Source organism: Rhodofomes roseus, assembly GCF_022264815.1.
Source record: "Rhodofomes roseus strain CIRM-BRFM 1785 chromosome Unknown C8Q71scaffold_1, whole genome shotgun sequence".
Lineage (NCBI taxonomy): Eukaryota > Fungi > Basidiomycota > Agaricomycetes > Polyporales > Fomitopsidaceae > Rhodofomes > Rhodofomes roseus.
This window is the reverse complement of record NW_025952957.1, coordinates 1,429,571-1,446,975: the sequence shown is the minus strand read 5'-3', so window position 1 is coordinate 1,446,975 and position 17,405 is coordinate 1,429,571. Positions and strand designations below refer to the sequence as shown.

At 57.6% G+C, this 17,405-nt stretch overlaps 9 protein-coding genes across 9 annotated transcripts; 4 read left to right on the top strand and 5 right to left on the bottom strand.

Moving 5' to 3' along the window:
- Positions 1-36: 36 nt before the first annotated feature.
- Positions 37-1,460, top strand: C8Q71DRAFT_697088 (WD40-repeat-containing domain protein; the record flags this gene model as incomplete). Its single annotated transcript, XM_047919945.1, has 3 exons — positions 37-139; positions 190-796; positions 848-1,460. Coding segments are annotated over 3 exons (1,323 nt in total), but the record flags the coding sequence as incomplete, so codon positions are not given.
- Positions 1,461-1,580: 120 nt separating this feature from the next.
- Positions 1,581-2,711, bottom strand: C8Q71DRAFT_730840 (ADP-ribosylation factor family-domain-containing protein). Its single transcript, XM_047922134.1, has 7 exons — positions 2,522-2,711; positions 2,440-2,463; positions 2,358-2,385; positions 2,271-2,299; positions 2,164-2,216; positions 1,823-2,116; positions 1,581-1,767 (listed from the first exon to the last, which is right to left on the bottom strand). Exons 1-7 carry the CDS (start codon positions 2,627-2,629, stop codon positions 1,740-1,742), a joined length of 564 nt encoding a protein of 187 aa, XP_047784799.1. The 5' UTR covers positions 2,630-2,711; the 3' UTR covers positions 1,581-1,739.
- On the top strand, positions 2,712-4,221 carry C8Q71DRAFT_730839 (uncharacterized protein). The gene is made up of 4 exons (XM_047922133.1): positions 2,712-3,531; positions 3,591-3,691; positions 3,742-3,807; positions 3,864-4,221. The coding sequence occupies exons 1-4, from the start codon at positions 2,832-2,834 to the stop codon at positions 4,032-4,034; spliced, it is 1,038 nt and encodes a 345-aa protein (XP_047784798.1). The 5' UTR covers positions 2,712-2,831; the 3' UTR covers positions 4,035-4,221.
- Positions 4,222-8,768, bottom strand: C8Q71DRAFT_730837 (SAICAR synthase-like protein). The gene is made up of 3 exons (XM_047922132.1): positions 6,929-8,768; positions 5,485-6,864; positions 4,222-5,268 (listed from the first exon to the last, which is right to left on the bottom strand). The coding sequence occupies exons 1-3, from the start codon at positions 8,465-8,467 to the stop codon at positions 4,429-4,431; spliced, it is 3,759 nt and encodes a 1,252-aa protein (XP_047784797.1). The 5' UTR covers positions 8,468-8,768; the 3' UTR covers positions 4,222-4,428.
- A 10-nt stretch (positions 8,769-8,778) lies between these two features.
- C8Q71DRAFT_730835 (uncharacterized protein) lies at positions 8,779-10,028 on the bottom strand. The gene has a single exon (XM_047922131.1). It carries the CDS (start codon positions 9,986-9,988, stop codon positions 9,272-9,274), a length of 717 nt encoding a protein of 238 aa, XP_047784796.1. The 5' UTR covers positions 9,989-10,028; the 3' UTR covers positions 8,779-9,271.
- A 437-nt stretch (positions 10,029-10,465) lies between these two features.
- Positions 10,466-11,972, top strand: C8Q71DRAFT_730827 (uncharacterized protein). Its single transcript, XM_047922130.1, has 3 exons — positions 10,466-10,564; positions 10,622-11,433; positions 11,492-11,972. Exons 1-3 carry the CDS (start codon positions 10,510-10,512, stop codon positions 11,636-11,638), a joined length of 1,014 nt encoding a protein of 337 aa, XP_047784795.1. The 5' UTR covers positions 10,466-10,509; the 3' UTR covers positions 11,639-11,972.
- Positions 11,973-11,981: 9 nt separating this feature from the next.
- Positions 11,982-14,469, bottom strand: C8Q71DRAFT_23299 (fork head domain-containing protein). The gene is made up of 3 exons (XM_047917172.1): positions 14,014-14,469; positions 13,465-13,954; positions 11,982-13,410 (listed from the first exon to the last, which is right to left on the bottom strand). The coding sequence occupies exons 1-3, from the start codon at positions 14,379-14,381 to the stop codon at positions 12,271-12,273; spliced, it is 1,998 nt and encodes a 665-aa protein (XP_047784794.1). The 5' UTR covers positions 14,382-14,469; the 3' UTR covers positions 11,982-12,270.
- Position 14,470: 1 nt separating this feature from the next.
- On the top strand, positions 14,471-15,547 carry C8Q71DRAFT_22996 (mitochondrial 18 KDa protein-domain-containing protein). Its single transcript, XM_047917161.1, has 5 exons — positions 14,471-14,753; positions 14,806-14,894; positions 14,954-15,085; positions 15,144-15,369; positions 15,446-15,547. Exons 1-4 carry the CDS (start codon positions 14,595-14,597, stop codon positions 15,364-15,366), a joined length of 603 nt encoding a protein of 200 aa, XP_047784793.1. The 5' UTR covers positions 14,471-14,594; the 3' UTR covers positions 15,367-15,369; positions 15,446-15,547.
- A 165-nt stretch (positions 15,548-15,712) lies between these two features.
- On the bottom strand, positions 15,713-17,372 carry C8Q71DRAFT_696757 (eukaryotic translation initiation factor 2B delta subunit; the record flags this gene model as incomplete). The annotated part of the gene is made up of 6 exons (XM_047919932.1): positions 15,713-15,918; positions 15,975-16,241; positions 16,292-16,383; positions 16,435-16,562; positions 16,621-16,800; positions 16,860-17,372. 6 exons carry the CDS (start codon positions 17,370-17,372, stop codon positions 15,713-15,715), a joined length of 1,386 nt encoding a protein of 461 aa, XP_047784792.1.
- Positions 17,373-17,405: the final 33 nt, after the last annotated feature.

Genomic DNA, 17,405 nt, shown 5'->3' with positions numbered 1-17,405 from the left:
CCTTAGTACAATCCAACAGCATTGTCGCGCTCCGTACTCCAGTCTTTTGTCTCTTCACATAAATCCGACGTATACAACTGTCACTCTGTGGACGAAACCTCATACAATACACTCCCATACGCTTGCGCTTACTCACACTGTTCGTCCGTCTGCTCATGTTCTCAATTCACTCCCACTAACTTCTTACAGCTGCGAAATCTGGTCAGACTCCTCTCCTCGCCATTGCCACCGAGCAAGGCTCTATTCACGTCGTGAACACCCGTACTCGGCGCGACTGGGAGTGCGAGCCCCCGCGCACCGTCCTCACCCCGCACGCCAACGGCGTCTTTGACATCAAGTGGTCGCCCTCCGACAAGCTCCTCGCAACCGCGTCAGGTGACCACTCCGTGCGCATCTCTACGCTCGCGCCGGACGTGTCCCCGGAGGATAGTATTCTGCACGTACTCCACGGACACACAGGCACGGTCAAGTGCGTCGCGTGGAACCCTGCGTATGACGGCGAGGTGCTCTGCACGGGTGGGCGTGATGGCGGGATCTGTGTGTGGGATCTACGGGTTGGTGAGAGGCGCACCAGTACGCGCAGGATGACGCGTAGTGGGGCAGGCTACGAAGCGGAAGAGAGCGAGGCGCTCCAACCGGTCCTCAGCATACCAGGAGCACACGAAGATGGCAAGCCTTCAAAACCAAGAGGTAGGAAGGGCAAGGGGATGCTTGCCGCGGCCATGCGGAGCATCACCAGCCTTGCCTATATTCCAGGGTGCCCTCACACCCTGGTCAGCAGCGGTTCCTACGATGGGTGCGTTCCTTACAATGATCATCCCTCGGCTGGCTGACAGTTCGAATATAGCGTCCTGCGCCAATGGGACCTCCGCCTGCCCACCTCCAAGAAGACAGCCAAATCCAAAGCCGTACCCAGGCCAGTCCTGACCTCCGCCGATCCAACAACCTTCCAAGGCTCTCGGCGCGCACGGGGGATCACAACGCTCATCCCAGGCACAGGCCCCTCGGCAGGGCACCTGTTCGCCCTCGGGACCGACTCGCGCATACACACCTTCGCACTGCCCTCGCTGGAGCCACTCTCAGGGTACCTCTCGCCAGACCACGCGGATCCATTCGCGTACACACACATGCAGATGCAGACAAACTCGTTCTATACCCACGCGGCGCTCTCGCCGTGCGGGCAGTGGCTTGCGAGCGGGAGCACGGCGTATGGTCAAGTGTTTCTGTTTGATGTAGGGAGGAGCTCTACGGGGTGGGCGAGCAGGGAACTCGCGCAGGCTGTGATGCTGAGAGGGCAAAAGGGCGAGGTGGGTGCGCTGGATTGGGCGGAAGGAATGCTGGCGACGTGCGCCGACGACGCAACAGTAAGGGTTTGGAGACCAGACGTGGGTGTGCACAGACACTGTTTGCGGGATAGTGAGGAGATGCGGTGGCATTGGAGCTGGGCTATGGACGAGTAGAACTAGAGTCGTGAAGACAGAATCTTTACCTGTACATAAAACAGCTGTATATTGGACCCAATCTGTGATTGCTTTGAGGTTCAGGAACACTTTGATCCTTACGAAGTAGTCGAGAGAGAATGACGCTGAGTTAGCGGCCCGCCGCCGCGCGATACGATATGAAACCAATTAATATGCTATACAAATGGGTATGGTTGCGCGATAGATAATGTCCATGCAAGAGCAACGACGAGACGGTGGTCCGTCACCCCAAGACCTGCAATGCAGTACGCAATCCGTCTACTTTTTCTGTATCGCGTTGACCAGCCTGTGCGAGATATCAGCCCCGCGCGAGACCGCTTCATTTCACAAGATAGACGCACCAATCCAGCCCCTCCTCGAGTCCCTCGCCCTTGATCGCAGAGCTCCCCCGCACACTCCATTGCCGCTCCTTCTCGCCACCAGCAAGACCAAGCTCCTCGCTGACCTGCCCCGGCTTCAGCGCTCCATCTACGTCCTGCTTATTGCAGAATACGAGCAGCGGTACTCCGGCGAGCTCCTCCTCTGAGAGCATTGTGAGCAGCTCGGATCGTGATGTCTTCAGCCGCTCAGTGTCAGCAGAGTCGATGACGTAAATGATGGCTGCGGTGTTGGGGAAGTAACATCTCCAATATGGCCTGCAACGGGTGAGGACACTGGAGCATATATGTCTCGGTAAGCGTACCGTATGCTCGACTGGCCGCCGAGATCCCATACTTGAAACTTGATGTTCTTGTACTGGATCGGGGGTCAGTGGGCAGGAAGACTTTACTCCTTGGGAGCATGACAAACCTGTACTGTCTCCACATTGAAACCAATGGCTATGCAGAGGCCCGCGTCAGCGCTAGCGTACGCGGAAGCCGAGGAAACGCGACGTACTTGGTATTGTAGAGACCACCTCCCCAATCTACCATGCGACTTGTTCAGTACATACGCAACTACTGCGCAGTATCCAGCGTACCTGTAGCCTGTACAAGATCGTGGTCTAGCCCAGGTCGCAAGTGAGCACTCGCCTGGGGTGGTCATGTAGTACCTGGACGCACCTTGCCCGCAGAGTCAAGACCGAGCATCAATATCCGGACATCCTGTTCTTTGCTCCAGCGAACGAGAGAGGCGAGCGACGAGAAGAGAGAGGAGAAGGAGAGACCCATGGCGGCAGAACGGGAGAGACGTGGGGGAGGGGAGAGAGCGTGGTGTGGTTATTAGTTGGCGGAGACTGGCTTACACGACCGCTCACCGACGGGCGCCTGCGATCGACTCTGACCAGCGCCGCTTATGTAACACGAGGCAGCGCTCCCCCGCGTGCACCGCGCACCTGAATCTCGCGTCGATCTCCACCGCGTCCCGCTCCCAATGTCCCTCGCAGACTCCCCAGGAAAGCCAGCCAGAAAGGCCAAAAAGTCGAAGTCAAGAGACGCGGCTCCGGTCGACGCGTCAGACCCCAAGGAGAGCGAGCGTCATGACGGAAAGCCGGTAGCGAGCAGCTCTTCTGTACCCTCCGAGGGTAAGAAGAAAAAGAAAAGCAAATCCAAAGCCACAGCAGATGAGGAACTATCCGCGCATACTCCTTCTGACCAGACGAATCGAAACGACGTGCTTGTCGCTACGTCTCGCGACGCATCCAGCGAGGATGGTCAGAAGAGGAAGAAGAAACGGAGACATGCAGAGGAGGGCAGCGACGAGGCCATTGCTATAGGTGCAGTCGTAGGGGAAGAGGCGGGCGCCGACGGTGCCGCCGATGCAACTGCAGAGCGGCCAAAGGACAAGAAGAGCAAGCACAAAGACGACAATGGCAGTGAAGTCAAGAAGAAGTCGCGCAAAAAGAAGGAGACCGATGAGGTGGAGGTGGACGCCGATGCATCTACATCCGAAGTGACGAAGAAGAGGAAGGAGAAAAAGCGGAAGCGCGATGTTCAGGTAGATGGCGGTGCCGCTGCGGTCGAGACTGGCGATGCTCCTCCGGACGCACCGAAGAAAAAGAAACGAAAACGCGGAAAGACAGACCTCCCCAATCCTGCGGAGGACGAGAGCCTAAGTGAGCAGGCATCCCGAGGTGAGTCTCTCTTGGTGACATATGTACTGTACCGTTCATAGACTCATGATTGAATATAGCCTTGCAGTATGCATTCAATCAATTTGATGATCCTGGCTCCTGGAAATTCCACAAAGCCCGGCAAAATTGGCTCGTCCGCAATCTATGGTCCCAACAAGCTGTGCGTCTCAGCGAACACCATCAGATTCACTCGTCCTGATCGTCACGCAGATACCAGATGCTCATATGCCCTTATTGACGCGATATTTAGCAGGCATACAGGGCGGCGCACGAGAGGTATGTAACACAACATATCTGAAACTTGATGGGCTTACAACGTCGTCCCAATGTAGGCTCTCGCTAAGACATGCAGAGACGTGCTTGCAGAAGATACAAACAAGCCTGCCGCTGAGACAGAGGGAGCAGAAGCCACGGCAGATGAAGCTGAGCAACCCTCGACCGCTGTTGTAGATGAGCTGAAGCGGGTCCGAGCCACAGCTGTCCTTGCCGTGCTTTCAGATTAGCACTGAGTGTTCGCTAGTCTTTCCACGAGCATGTTCGAACGTGACACATCGGAGGGATGTTTGCACACAACCGTCTACATTCGATTGGCACGGAGCGTTGTCGCAACCGAGTGGCTTGCGTTATCCCTTGCACGTAGATCGCACATCTATCACAAGATTGTATTTCGGGCGAGCAGAATGAAATAATGGTCATTATGCACTGTATGCTACATGGCGAATGCTAGATAGGTCTAGTGTTCGTGGAGTGATATGTGCAACAAGACGACAGACAGGATAAGAGACAGACATGCAGTGATGATGATAGAGGTGAGAGTAGACAGACATGATGCAGACAGAAAGAGAATAGTGCCAACGAGAGACAAAGCATTTCCGCCCTCAAGCAAAATAGGCCGAATCATGTAGAAATCATACCGAGATCGAGCTCCCCGTCCGCCTCCGCGTTGCCGAAGATCTCCGTGAAGACCTCCTTGCCGTCCGTACAGAGCGGCGGGAGCTGGTAATCGACAGTGGCGTTCTGGTCCCGCGCATCCTTGATACGGCGTAACCGCTCCTCGTTCCATATCCTCTCCAGCGTGTCCGCAAGGTTCATCAAGCCGAAGAGGAACCCGCGGTCCGGCTGGTCAGGATAGTGAGGAGGGAACCGCGCATACAGCAGGCCAGTCTCCGGGTCGACGTCCGCCTGGTAGCCCTTCCCGCTGGTCACCTCCTCGGCGCCCTTGTCGAACAATCCACCAGGAGGGTATGGCAACCAGTCGCGGCCAGTCGTCGTGTGCGCGAAGTCGACGAGGCGGATCTGCATCTCGCCACGTTTACGGCGCCGACTGCTGCGCTCGGCGACGGGCCCGAGGAGGATGTCTTCGCTATGCGAGCGGCGCAAGGGCGGCTGGCCGGGTTTCTTTTCGGATGCGCGCCTCAAGCGGCGCTCGAGCGACTCGCCGCGCTTCGTGCGCGCAGAGGGGTTCTCGAGCATCGACGCGCGGAACGCCTCCTGCACGTCGCCGTCGCCGTCGTATATCAGGAGTAGGCTGCAGCCGTAGAACCGGTAGCCTTTGAGACGATAGATGATCCGTGCGAGGGCGTACAATTTGCGCAGGATGACGGGGATCTGATAGACGAGAAGGCGCTCGCCGTCGTGGAGGAACGACGCCACGACACCTGGGAAGTCATCCGGGCGGACCTCGCGACCCTTGTACTTGTCCTGTGTCACATACGATTGCGTGACGTGGTTCCATACCTTCAGACAACGCAACGGATCGTCAGCATCAGGTCGCACCCCACACCCAGCGACGTGAAATTGAAAACCAGATAGCGGGGCGGAGCTTGATCGCGGGATCGAGCGATACACTACGGCTGACATGCGAAGATGATCGCGGAGCACAACACGTACGACAAGCCAATATCGTAGTACACTAGGGTATATGGGGCTTTGGGAACAAGACGCGACGCTCACCTGCATGCCGCAAACACGCACGCCCAGCGCCCTGCTCGTCGTGCGGTCGCACTTCTTGCGCTGGCTCTTCTTCTTGGCTGGGGTTGCGTCCATCCCGTACTGCCGCGTCCCCATCTTGAGGTCGAGCACACACGAATGTTTCAGCCGTCCCGTCAAGTCCTCCATCAAGATGAAGTGGTTCTGGCGCGTCACCGACGGATCGCGCCCCCGACCGTCCGGGCTTGCCCGGTGCGCAGTCGGCATATGCGGTTCGAGGCGGCTGAGCGGGTCGGAGGGTCGGAGGGTGCTCGACGACTCGTGGCGGGATCGCGCGGCGAACAACGGTGCCTCGACGTGGCCATGGTCCCGGAACGTAGGCAGTCGGCCGTCGTTGTCCTCGCCCTGCTGGTCGTATTCGAACGGGAACATCTCTGGCGAGCCTCCGCTCTGTCCAAGTCCGTTTGGATCGGTCCTGCCATGCCTTGCCAGTCTGTCCTCGCTCTGGACACGTCGGAGCGGTTGCCCGAGAAGGCTACCTTCCTCGTAACGCAGCCGATCGACAGCACTCAGGCGCTTCTTGCGCCTGCCTTTGCCTATGCTGCCACACAGCGAACTTGACACATCCTCAGCCTCGGCGTCCGCAAGCTCGCCGTCGTCGTCTGCACGGCGCGTATGCCTCGTTATCCGTCGTAACAGCGTACTGAACACGTGGTCCTTGAACCTGGTGTTTACCACAGTCGAACCTGTCCCACCATAGAAGCCGTTCGTGTAGTTCGCATACGAGGCACGAGGCGACAACGCTTGCGCAGCGATCGAGCGGTTCGGCATCGCGCTGTTCTGCAACTGCGGCGAGTTCATCGGCGTCGGCGCATTCGATGAGTACGCCTGTATGCTCCTCGTCCGCCCTAATGAGCTTGGACCAGGCTTGGACCACGGCGATACCCCCGACGCTAGATCTGGACTCGACGCGGTGTATCCACCTAGATGCGACGCACGTAGTCGTTGGTTGACGACGGGGCGCGGGAACGAGGACGCCGCGGATTGCGACATGGCACGACTGCGCCCGGCGCGGAGAAGCCACTGCGGGACGATATGTTGGTTGTAATCCAGCGCAACCTCTGGCAGCTCCGCCTCGCTGACGTCGGTGTCGCCCTCGCCATGTGCAGAAGACGGCTGCGGGGGTGCGCACGACCTGGAGACCTCCGACGCTGCCTTATGGAGTGGCGGTCGTCTGTGCTCGTGCTGATCGTGCGTACTCGACACAGACAATCCGTTGGACGCGCGTGGTACGCGTCGGTAGCTGACAAGCATCACGCCTAGGTATCGCGGGATGAAATCCAACAACGGCGGCGCCTCTCGCTCCACAGCCTCGTAGAACAGGTTCTCGCGGGACACGAGCGGCTAAAGCAACGGAAACATTAGACCCTTCATTCCATGAACGTGAGACAAGACAATTTGCACGAACCTTACACACTGCGCGCCTGGTGAACTTGTAGATCGCGCTATGACCACCGACCTGGTTGCGAAACGGCCGCAGCGGTATATGCGGCAAACTCTCCTGCGGAAAGCTCAACGCAACGTCGTCCGGGTCGGCTTCGGCATCCGCGCTGAGCTCCATATCGTCATACGGCGAAAGGAGAGCGCGCTGATGTTGTTCCTCGTCCTCGTCGCTCGCATGCCGGACAAATGGCTGTGGTTGCGGACTCGTCCGCGACGGCGACAATGGGAACGGAGATGAAGCCTCCGTCGTGGATGCGGTGGTGAACGAAGCCGTGTCCCATGTGCTCTCTTCGTCAGTGGACCAGGGTGAATATGAGGGGACATCCGAAGCGACGGTCGGAGGGGGCGGTCGGTCCGAAACAGGTATCCTGTCCTGCTCAGCGGTGGGCGAGCGTGACCGATCTCGTGATGCGACGTGCGCGGGAATAGAGACGAGATGGACGCTCAACGGGCGTGGCGAGGGCGCCTGGACATCCAGGGAGATGGGTAACGAACGGCTGGCAGAACGGGGTCCAGCGGCTGGGGAGTGCGGATGGGGAAGCTCCGGAGAGTGGGCGTGATGGTAAGTGAGGGAGGAGGACAAGGACGAGTCCGTGCCGGGAGAGCCGATGGTGGCGTCCTCTGGCGGTTCGTCATGCCACACAGGTCGATCTCGCGGGCGTCCTCGAGCAATATCCTCTGCAACGGTATTCCGCCATTGCATGAGGTCATTGAGGACCGTATCGCGCATCGATGGCTGCCGCCGCTTCGGGCGGCGGGCGTCCGCATCGCGAGTACTAGACGTAGAACTCACGCTGTCTCGAGTCTTAACCCTCTCCATCGACAGACCGGTGACGCTCTTTTCTCGGCGGAGCGCACTCATCTCGCGGTCCGGCCAGTCGGAACGCTTGACGAACTCGAACTGGGCCTCCGTCATGTCCCCGATGAGGTGCCCCGAGCTTGGCTTGCGTTTTGAGACGGGCGAGCCGGGGCGGACGCGCTCGAAGGCGTCCATGTCCTCGATCGAAGGCGTGCCAGTAGACTCCTTGAAGAGGTTCAGAGATGCGGCGACCTTGCGTCCGATCCCTGAGGCGGACGTCGAGGGTAGCATCTCCGGGCCCGAGCTCGGCGAAGAGCTCGAGGACGGCGACGGGGAGCGGCGGGTCAGGGGCCGCGCAGACAAAGGGGAAGTCATGGAGAGCAAAGGATCGGAACTGGACATACGGTTGGTAGGGAGGGTCAAAGCCCTGCCGCGGTCTGAGGTTCTGCGCATGGGCCGCTTGCGAGGGCTGGGGGACGGAGGGGAGTGCTTTGTCTCAGTGCCAGACCCGCTGGACTCTGTCTCGCTATCATTGCGCCATGAGGCCTGGCTGTGGACCTTGGAGGAGAGGGTGCGACGGGGCTTTGCGCCGAGATGGAAGATGCGCTCCTTAGGGGTACGCGAGGAGGAGGGCCCGGGGGGAGTGGCTGGGCCTGTCGGGGAGAGTCGCTGGGAGCGGGAGGATTCTGGCGAGGAGGGACTCATATACTGGGTTGGACAGACAGAGGCCGGAGGGAAAGGACGGATGCGGGCGAGTGGAGGAGAGGGAGGAGATGAAACGACGATGCGGAGCGACAGAAGAGGGAAGAGCGGGCGCTGGCGTCGTGAGGAACGTTTTTGACCGGGGACGGGGAGGGCTGATCATGCACGGGGCGACGGGGATGATGCTGCTTGTCGTCGGACGGTAGCCTCTCGCTCTCGCCAGCGCGCGCCCGAAATGAAAGTTCTCACTGACGATATCCGAAGCCAGCAGCCCACACACGTGCGCATCGTCTGCTGACTCAGCACCCGCCCCCGCCCCGCCCGCCACAGCCCGCCCGCCGCCTGACCACCGCCGCACTGCGACACCGCCCGCCACCGCACCCAGCTTACTCCGCCAGCAGAGGCAGCCCCTATTATTTATCCTCGCCCGCGAACGCCCGCAGAACCTCGCAGGCGTCACCAGCCGTGGGTGCGCCAACACAACGCACGTTTGTACATCCTCGTTCTGCCCGCGGACGTGTCCAGCCGCAATCATCTGCCCACCCGCCACGCATGCTCCCCGCAATGTGGCCCTCGTCCCGCTGTCCCTCCCCCGCCAATCACGGTAAGCACGTCTCCCCTCCCGTCCTCCGCGCTGTCATTCTCTCGAAGCCACCGTCGCTCCCCACTGGCCTCAGGTCGTCACCTGCCCGCGCGACGTCGTCTGTTCGCTCATCACACCACGTCGAGTGCAGCCCCCAGCGTCACCTTTTATTGCATCTCCTCTCTTTCCCCGCGCATCCTACGTCGTGTATCTTGACGTACTCTTTATGCATGACCTACCCCAGGCCGAAGGCAGGCCATCGCCGGGCGTCCCCGACTCAATAGGCTCTGCGAACCCAATCGTGGAAGGACCGTGCGCTTTCTTCCTTTCTCGTTATTTACGCCTTCCTCTGGCGTCAGCGCTACGTCAATGAGGTACAGGAGGGTACAGGCGACATACGCGGAAGCTTTGTCTATGACCGTGAGTGAGTCCTTGTCCGCGTTGCACAGTGCACGCCCCCATACGCAAAGCCCAGTGACCGAGCACGATGTTCCCACTGGCGCTGACCCCGGCCGGCGAATCTGATAACCTCGCTGCACTTCCCCGGATTCGCGCGCCACTCTGATGCGGGCGCGGACGCTGAGCTGGTTCCCAAGAATGTAAGTATTGTTGCCATGAACGTTGCTCGCGAAGGCCGTGAGGAACGGGATGGAGCTCGCCCCGTACGACAAGAGCCGCTGAGCTGCGGCGGCGTGCGACTCAAATGCGAGTGATCGCGCCGTCTTCGGTCGACGATGACATTGACCGTTGTTCTCATGCTCGATCCGTCCAACGACCGTCAAACGTTCAAACGTCCACCGCACGACTGGCCCAACAACCGCACAGAGTGGCCGCTCAATTCGATTTCGGGCGAATCCGCTGTGGTCTATACCTACCACGAACGTGGCTCCCGACGGGAAGGAACCTTCATTGTGTCTCGCGACTGCGCATCGCGCGAGCATTGTCTCGGTATTGTCGCGGTGGCAACCTCATGGAATCGGCCTCGATCGCGACGATCATACCTATGCGCACACTTGTGTTGCGCACGTTGATGCTCTTGTCGCATGCGTTCGGCGGATATTGTTGCCATTGCCGCGTAGTTGTCAATGGGATTCACCCAATCACTGACAAGTTAGCTTACAATCACTACAAAGCCCCGTCTAACATTGAATCTTATCTACCCCACATCATGTAGTTGGCAATCCAGTCTTAGAACTAACATGCTACAGAGTGGAGTAATCATGCATTGAGCAGTACAGAGTTACTAAGCAGCAAGGCTTTGATCACATGACATGATCTGTCATGCTGAGTAATTCATTGATCTGTGATCAGCCAATAGGAAAAATGGAAGGAGTGGTGCCACTTTGTTTATCATTGTTTGGTTCTGATGGGTATATAAGGAGCACTTGATGGCCCCCTTTGTCCCCTTCCCTTTTTCCCATCAACCACCACCAACACACCTTCACCACCCAGCCACTCTTGCATGTCTGTTCACCATAGACAGCTTCACACTAGCTCCCACAAGCCCATTGCTGATGGTATGTCTGATTGGATCGCCAATCAGCACTCAGGTACTGACCAGATGTATGTAACAGAGGGCTACATCTCTGGCAGTGAAGCTGGATCAATGAAGCACGCAAGTTCCAAAGACACCACACCTGCACTCAAGTTTATCAACACCATGCCTGCCACCCGACCATCCCCTTCCTCACTTCCTGTGGTGTCCAATATTGGGTTTGCTCCCAGGCCAGGAGGCATGTCTGTAGGTCACATAGATCTGTCACAAACTTCTGACATGCCTTATCTCACTCCACAACAGAGCTCCGCTGTGATTGCCATCAATTTGCGCCATATCAGGCCTATTCCACCTCTCCCTCCCAGGCCATCTGAGCCACCCAGTGGCTCCGTTTCAATTGCTGGCAGTGATGCTACAGACACGCCTTCATGGACAGTTTATGACCCTGCCCTGGAGCATGCCATCTTGGACTCTGAGATGGATGATCATGCCTCAGAGGCTGATGTGGACACCGATGATCTAGGACACACAGATCAGTCTTCTGAATATGGCACCTCTCCCTCTCTTCTTGAGCCCCCCAGCAATCCCGTTGCTTCATCGTCCAGCACTGCCATTGCCCCACAGCCAATCAACCCTCCTACCCAGCCACATTCTCCCATCAAGCGCACTTTTCCCAGGCCTCACAAGTCAAGGGTCTTGAGGTCTCTCAGTGGCCTTGGGACCAAGCTTGCAGCAGAATGGGCCTCAGCCATCAATGCTTATGGTGAACTGCTTGCCCATACTCCTACCAAAGCAAGCACCCCAGGAGCAAAGAAACTCCTGCTGAAGGCCAAATGGGCTATGGGAGAGATGCAAGAAGCACAGAACAATGTTCAAATTGATGTCCTCATTGTATGTATTCATGTCTCACTCTTAAACAATCTTTTACTAACTTATTTTACTCTCACAGACTTCGGGTGCTGCTGCAGCTATTGCGGACTTCTCGGACCTCCGAAGGCACGCGAATTGGAGCGAGGACGCGATCGAGCTCTGGAAGAAAGCCGTCGACCTCGCGGAGGTCTGGCGCCATCGCTTCGTCGAATCCAACAAGCACTGACGAAGCGATCTCGTCGTATGCTAACGCGACGAACGAACACGGACTGCAAGCACATCAACTCATGGATCCGACCTACCGGAATATTTCACTATGCTATATGTATATAGCCCGTCAAGAGCGCGCCACGAAGCGCGATCGCGAGCGAGAGGAAGGTCGTGGTAGTGGGAAGGAAAGGAGAGTGGGTGGGTGGACGCCCACATATACCGCTGGTTGGGTGTGTGGGCATACGGTGATATCCGCTACGCAACGTCAAACCCTATGTATATGTCACATTTCTACGATTCAGTCTATAACATGCAATCGACATGCTGTACCTATGCTCATTGCCCCCATACCTATGCTGATGTGTGGTTCTGAGTGATCACGCGCGCGGAGATGAACGAACGCTGGTCGACAGACGTGCGATAACTGCAAGACCCGCGCTCGGCGTGGGTCGATGGATTGCGGCCATGAGCCAAGAACTAGTAATGATACAATACCATACCGATAACTCTATCCATGACAATACATAAACGTCTGACGGCAGACGGGAACGTGGATGGGGGCGTGACTGCTCAATGTTCCTACTGACAGTATCCGGGGAATGGAAAGTGGAAACGTACGAGCCCGAACGCGCATGCGCGCCTTCGAAGTCAGGAAGGCACCGGAGGTTCGTCGAGGCGCCGACGTTTCGCTGCTGGACCCTCGTCCGAATCATCGTCGATCACCAAGATCGGGGACGGTGCAGCCTCCGCCTCAGGAGGAGGCGGCCCAGGTGCAGAAGGCGAGGCTTGCACTGGGACAGTGGGGGCAGAGTCGGGCGATGCATGGTCCGGGGCGTTGAGAGCCCGTGGTGGCAGTGGCGCTGTCGTGAACGGACCAGTGCTCGCAGCGTCTCCTCTCCCTACTCCAGCCCCAGTCGGTGGGACCTTCACCTTCTTCGGCTTGCCGCGTCCACGGCTACGGCCACCCTCGGCCTTGAGCTTCTCCTTGTAGTAGCGCACGATGTAGCTCTGCAAGATCTCAAGCGCCTTCTGGGCACCGAGTGCCTCGAGGTCCTTGAGGTGCTCTGAAGTCAGATGCGAGAAGATCTCGGGGTTGAGGATGAGCGAGTTGTCATGCAGAACGATGGGCTTCGGAGGAGCAGCCGGGGCGCTAGACGTGGAAGACTGTGGAACATGACCGACGATGATAGGGATGCGGACGGTGGTGGGGATGGCAGGAGCGCTTGATAGTGACGGTGTGGCAACCGAAGACGAGAGAGGGTTCGTAGCGGGGGAGACGGACGATGTCGGAGCAGGTACTGGCGCCGGTTGCGGAGATACCTGGAAGACCGTCGTGGGTGCGGTGGGTATCTCCAGTGTCTGTGACAGTTCGGTCTTTATCTGAGGAGCAGGCGATGGTTCGAGCTTGACAACAGGTGCGGACGATGATGGATGAAGAGATGCAGCAGTCGGAGGATAAGCATGAGGTGTTAACGTCGAGTTCGTCTTGAACATCAGTGGTGTCGACGTGAGTGGCGGCGGGAGAAGGCCCTTAACGTCTCCCTTTACGCTTCGCTTGAAAAGTGGCTCCAAAGGGACGGCATTCTTTGACTTCTTGCTTGAGAGTTTGCCGTCCTTACCGCCCGCGCTAGCGGCCGCTGCAGCAGCTTGCCTTCGGGCATCCTGCTCCTCGAAGCTATGTTCGAAGGCCTCGTCCACCAGCCAGAGTGCACCCTTGCCCTTCTCTTCTTTACTTCGTAGTACCTTCTTGAATCCAGGATTCGAGGAGAGGTTATGTCGAACCGAGCTCTGCGGAAATCATTCAACAAGCCCGAAAATGCGCGTATATGGTACGCCACGTACCTCCCAGTCTTTAGCACAATACTTGTACCAATCGAACGTCTCGCGTATCCACTGACAGATCTCCTGCAAAGACGCCTTTCCGCCCAACGCCTTGATGGCCCGATAGCACAACTGGGCATACGTAAACGGCGGCTTTGGGGGCATAACCTCCGGGGGAGGCGGAGGCGGCGGGAGGGCGTCCGACTTCTTACGTTTCTTCGCATTCGTCTTGAACTTGCTTATGCTATTAGAGTTGGGCAATGATGCCTCCGATAATGGGGGTATCTTAGCAGGTAATAGCGGAGAGACAGGGGCCGGGGGCGGTGGCGGTGAACATGGTGGAATAGAGGACGGAGGCGAGATTGAGGTGACGTCGACAATGTCAAGAGAGGGTGACCGAGACCGGGCACGGTTGTCGGATGAATTCGAACTGGGTGACGGAGAGTCCTCAGGTGCAGGAGGAGGCGGGAGGATGAAGTGGAAGGTCCGAGAGGCGATTTGGATCTGTGACCTGTAGCACGAAGGACAATGAAGCTTCCCGACACTGACAGCAAGGGTTGGAGAACGCACCTATCGTTCAGTGGGACCTTACTTCCACTGCCCGACCAGACACCATCTACCCAAGCCCCGTTACGTCCGATGACAATAAGGACGAAACGCTCCTCCTCCTCCTCATACTCAATCTTCGCATGAAGGCGCGACACACTCTTCAAAGGACCGAGGTCAACGTCAACCTGAGGGCTGTCCGATGAGGAGGCGGTGTTGGCGGGGATGCAACGTCGGCCAATCGTGACATTGAGGGTCTGGAGATAGTAGGTGAAACTGGGGAAGACGAGGCTGTAGTATGCGCTGATCTTGGTCGGGAGGGCGTCCTGCTCCGGCGAGAGGGAGGCGGGGTCGCGGGGGGTATCCTGGGGGTGAGCTACGAGGGTGGCCATGGCGGGCTGGAGGGCGCAGAACGTCGAGGACGCGTTGGAGTCAAACACGGGAACTTGGGCGTGACAGTGTCCCCTCCCCTCGGCAAGCGCCGGCCTCCCTTTTCCGGCCACCGTGGCTCGCCCGGCGCCGCCGGGCTGCGCCACCCTCGGCCTCTTGCTCGGCGAGTCCTCTTGCTCGTTTGCAACTCGTTTGCATACATACCACTGCACACAATGTCCTCGTCCGTAGAGCCCGTAGAGGAGAAGGCAAAGCAGGAGCTCGACAGCCTTGCCGACCGCGACGTCGACTCTACCGACAGTGAAGTCCGGTACATGGCGTACGGTGCACGCCTGCGGACCGTCTTACGCGCGGGGCAGCGCTACGTCGCCTATGTACGTGCAAACCTCCACACTGCAACGATGAACAGCGATAGATTTACACCAGACCAGTGATATTGGAGAGGCGTTTCGCCCAGTCGTGCCACCAGCAGTCGTGACGGCTGCCTATGGCATCTCTTGGTTATATCTCACCGGGTGAGTTGTGCTCTACTATCCCATTTATGCCAACATTGCTCTAACATTGTCGCTCGCAGAGATGTCGGTTACGAAGCGTATAAGGCACATCGGAGAGGACCGTCACCTCTGGAGGCAGCACATTTCTCTGAGCCAACCAGAGTTGGTATGGTTGCTGTAAAGCGCGCCACTTTCCAGTCCATCGCGTCGATGTGAGCATTTATCCTTCGTTTACCTCATTGAAGCCCTGACAAGTGTCCTCGAAATCAGGGCACTTCCTGCTTTCACCATTCATACCGCTGTACACCAGGCGAAGAAGGCATTCGCAAACGTGAAGAACCCGCGTGTCAAAATGTGGGGTCCGACTGCGACTGGCCTTGCGATTGTCCCAATCTTGCCCTATCTCTTTGACAAGCCCGTTGAACACGCGACAGACGCAGCGTTCGAGTGGATAGAGAAGAAGATCATAGAGCGGGAGAAGAAGACAGTCTAGATAGTATGCTACTGTACTGTTTCCGCTTAGACCTACCTTTCTTACTCATAATGCGTCTACCTTAACTGGATGTCGATAGGCACCAGACAGTGATACAATCTACTCCATTGATACAACATCCGGCAATTTGAATGCCATACTTTAACTGCTGCCGATCGTACACGAGTGGAACAACTACCAAATACCTAGCGGATGGTACGATACGAGTAGATAGCATGCAAGAACCGTCCTGATGAGAGCAAATGCGAGGGATGTCAATGCGTGAACAAAAGGATGCGACGATGCGATGCTAGATGATAACGTAAGTCGACGAACGAAACACAAATGCAGCGCGGAAGCGGGTGGATCAGAGGAGTCGACCCAGCGCGAGAGGTATCGAGCTGATCGAATTTGGCGGGATAACGCCGACTTCGGTGACGACGGCCGTAATGCACGTTGGCGGAGTAAGGTCGTATAATGGATTAAGGATCTCCAGGTTCGGCCCGTTCTGGAGCGTCAACGCCTCTCGCGGCTTCGTGAGTGGGAACGATGAGAACAAGTCGCCGATCGGTGCTGAGTACCACAACTGTTATTCAACAGCAATGACACAGATGATCTGAACGACGTACCTAATTCGTTCTTCGTAAAGCTGTCTAATTGTACTCCTTCGGAGTACTTGTATGTCTCGCAGCACACAACGACCGGAACCGAATGCCGTTTCGCCATCATAGCGACGAGAGCGGTACCGGCTCTTGAGAAGACCGAGCCATTCGAGTGGATCGAATGCGCCCCCACGAGAACCATCGAAACTTCGTTCATGACGGATCCGAGGGCGGGCAAGAGGCAATAAGTGCATTGAATGCCGGCTGAGGACAACACGGACAGTGACCGTTTGCCTACGGAGAGACGTCAGCAACGAGTCACTGGTGTACGACTGCAAGCCCACCCTCTAGCATGGGTCTTGAGTCGACGACGATGACGGAGAAGTCACGGCCTTCCTCGTGCGCACCGAGAAGGACCTTCTCGACTATAGATGATCTACGATGCGAGTAAGCGCTGCAATGACGTACCCAATGAACGGGAACCTACCGCGCGTAAGTCAGAATAACATCGCCGTCCTTGATCTTGTTTCCTGCAGTTTCCTGAATGACTTGATCGGCGATGATAATCCGATCCCGGATGTAGTTGTCTATCTTGAGACATAATGCGTCTTTCGCCTGGGATGAGACGACAGTGAGTACTCGGGCATGTATGGACGACCGCAGATCGACTCACGTCTTGCTCGGGCAAATCTATATCTGAACCGCTGATCTCAAGCTTCAGCTGCCGGATTGCATTGCCCATTGTCACCGACATGGGTCTGGCTGCAACGAGGTGGCTGATCTGAGGTGACAGATGCGTCATGAGATGTCGAGAGAGTGTATTATTCGGCGGTGTGGAGTAGTCCTGGATAACCTGCAACGAGGCGCATCAGTCACACGGTTTCACAAGTGCCGATCGACTGAGAGACTCACTGTCTTGAATGCAGTCAGAGTAGCGATGCATCGTGCGTTCGCGCCGGCGATCTTGAAGTTCGCGAATTGCAGCGCGAGCCGCACGATAGTCGGGTGGATTTCACCCTTGGCCGCACTCACGGGCTTGGGCAGCCCAAAGTGCGCGAATATGCGGAGGCCGCGCGCTTTCTCCGTTGACGCATCGGCGGCAGCAGCAGGCGTGGTCTTGGGATCCTTCCTGCTGACCGACTGCGAACGGGGTCGGGTAGGTGTCTCAGGAGGCTTCGCTCCCTTCTTTTGAGCTGGTGCATTAGACGTAGAGGGAGTAGGGCCCTGTTTCACGCTGTTCGGTGCCTTGCCATTGACTCCATTCGCGGGCCCGGCTTGTTTGGCTTGTTTGGCAGCGCGTTGTCTCTCCTGCAGCTCGCGCCGCTCAGCCTTGGTCATCTGTTTCTGCGATTTCAGCTGCCCAACATGGGTGAGGTCGCCGTTAGGCGGCTGGACCTGGGTGTCCAGGGTAGGGGCAGGGGACATGGTGGGTGTGGAACAGACAGCGGCTGAGAAGGA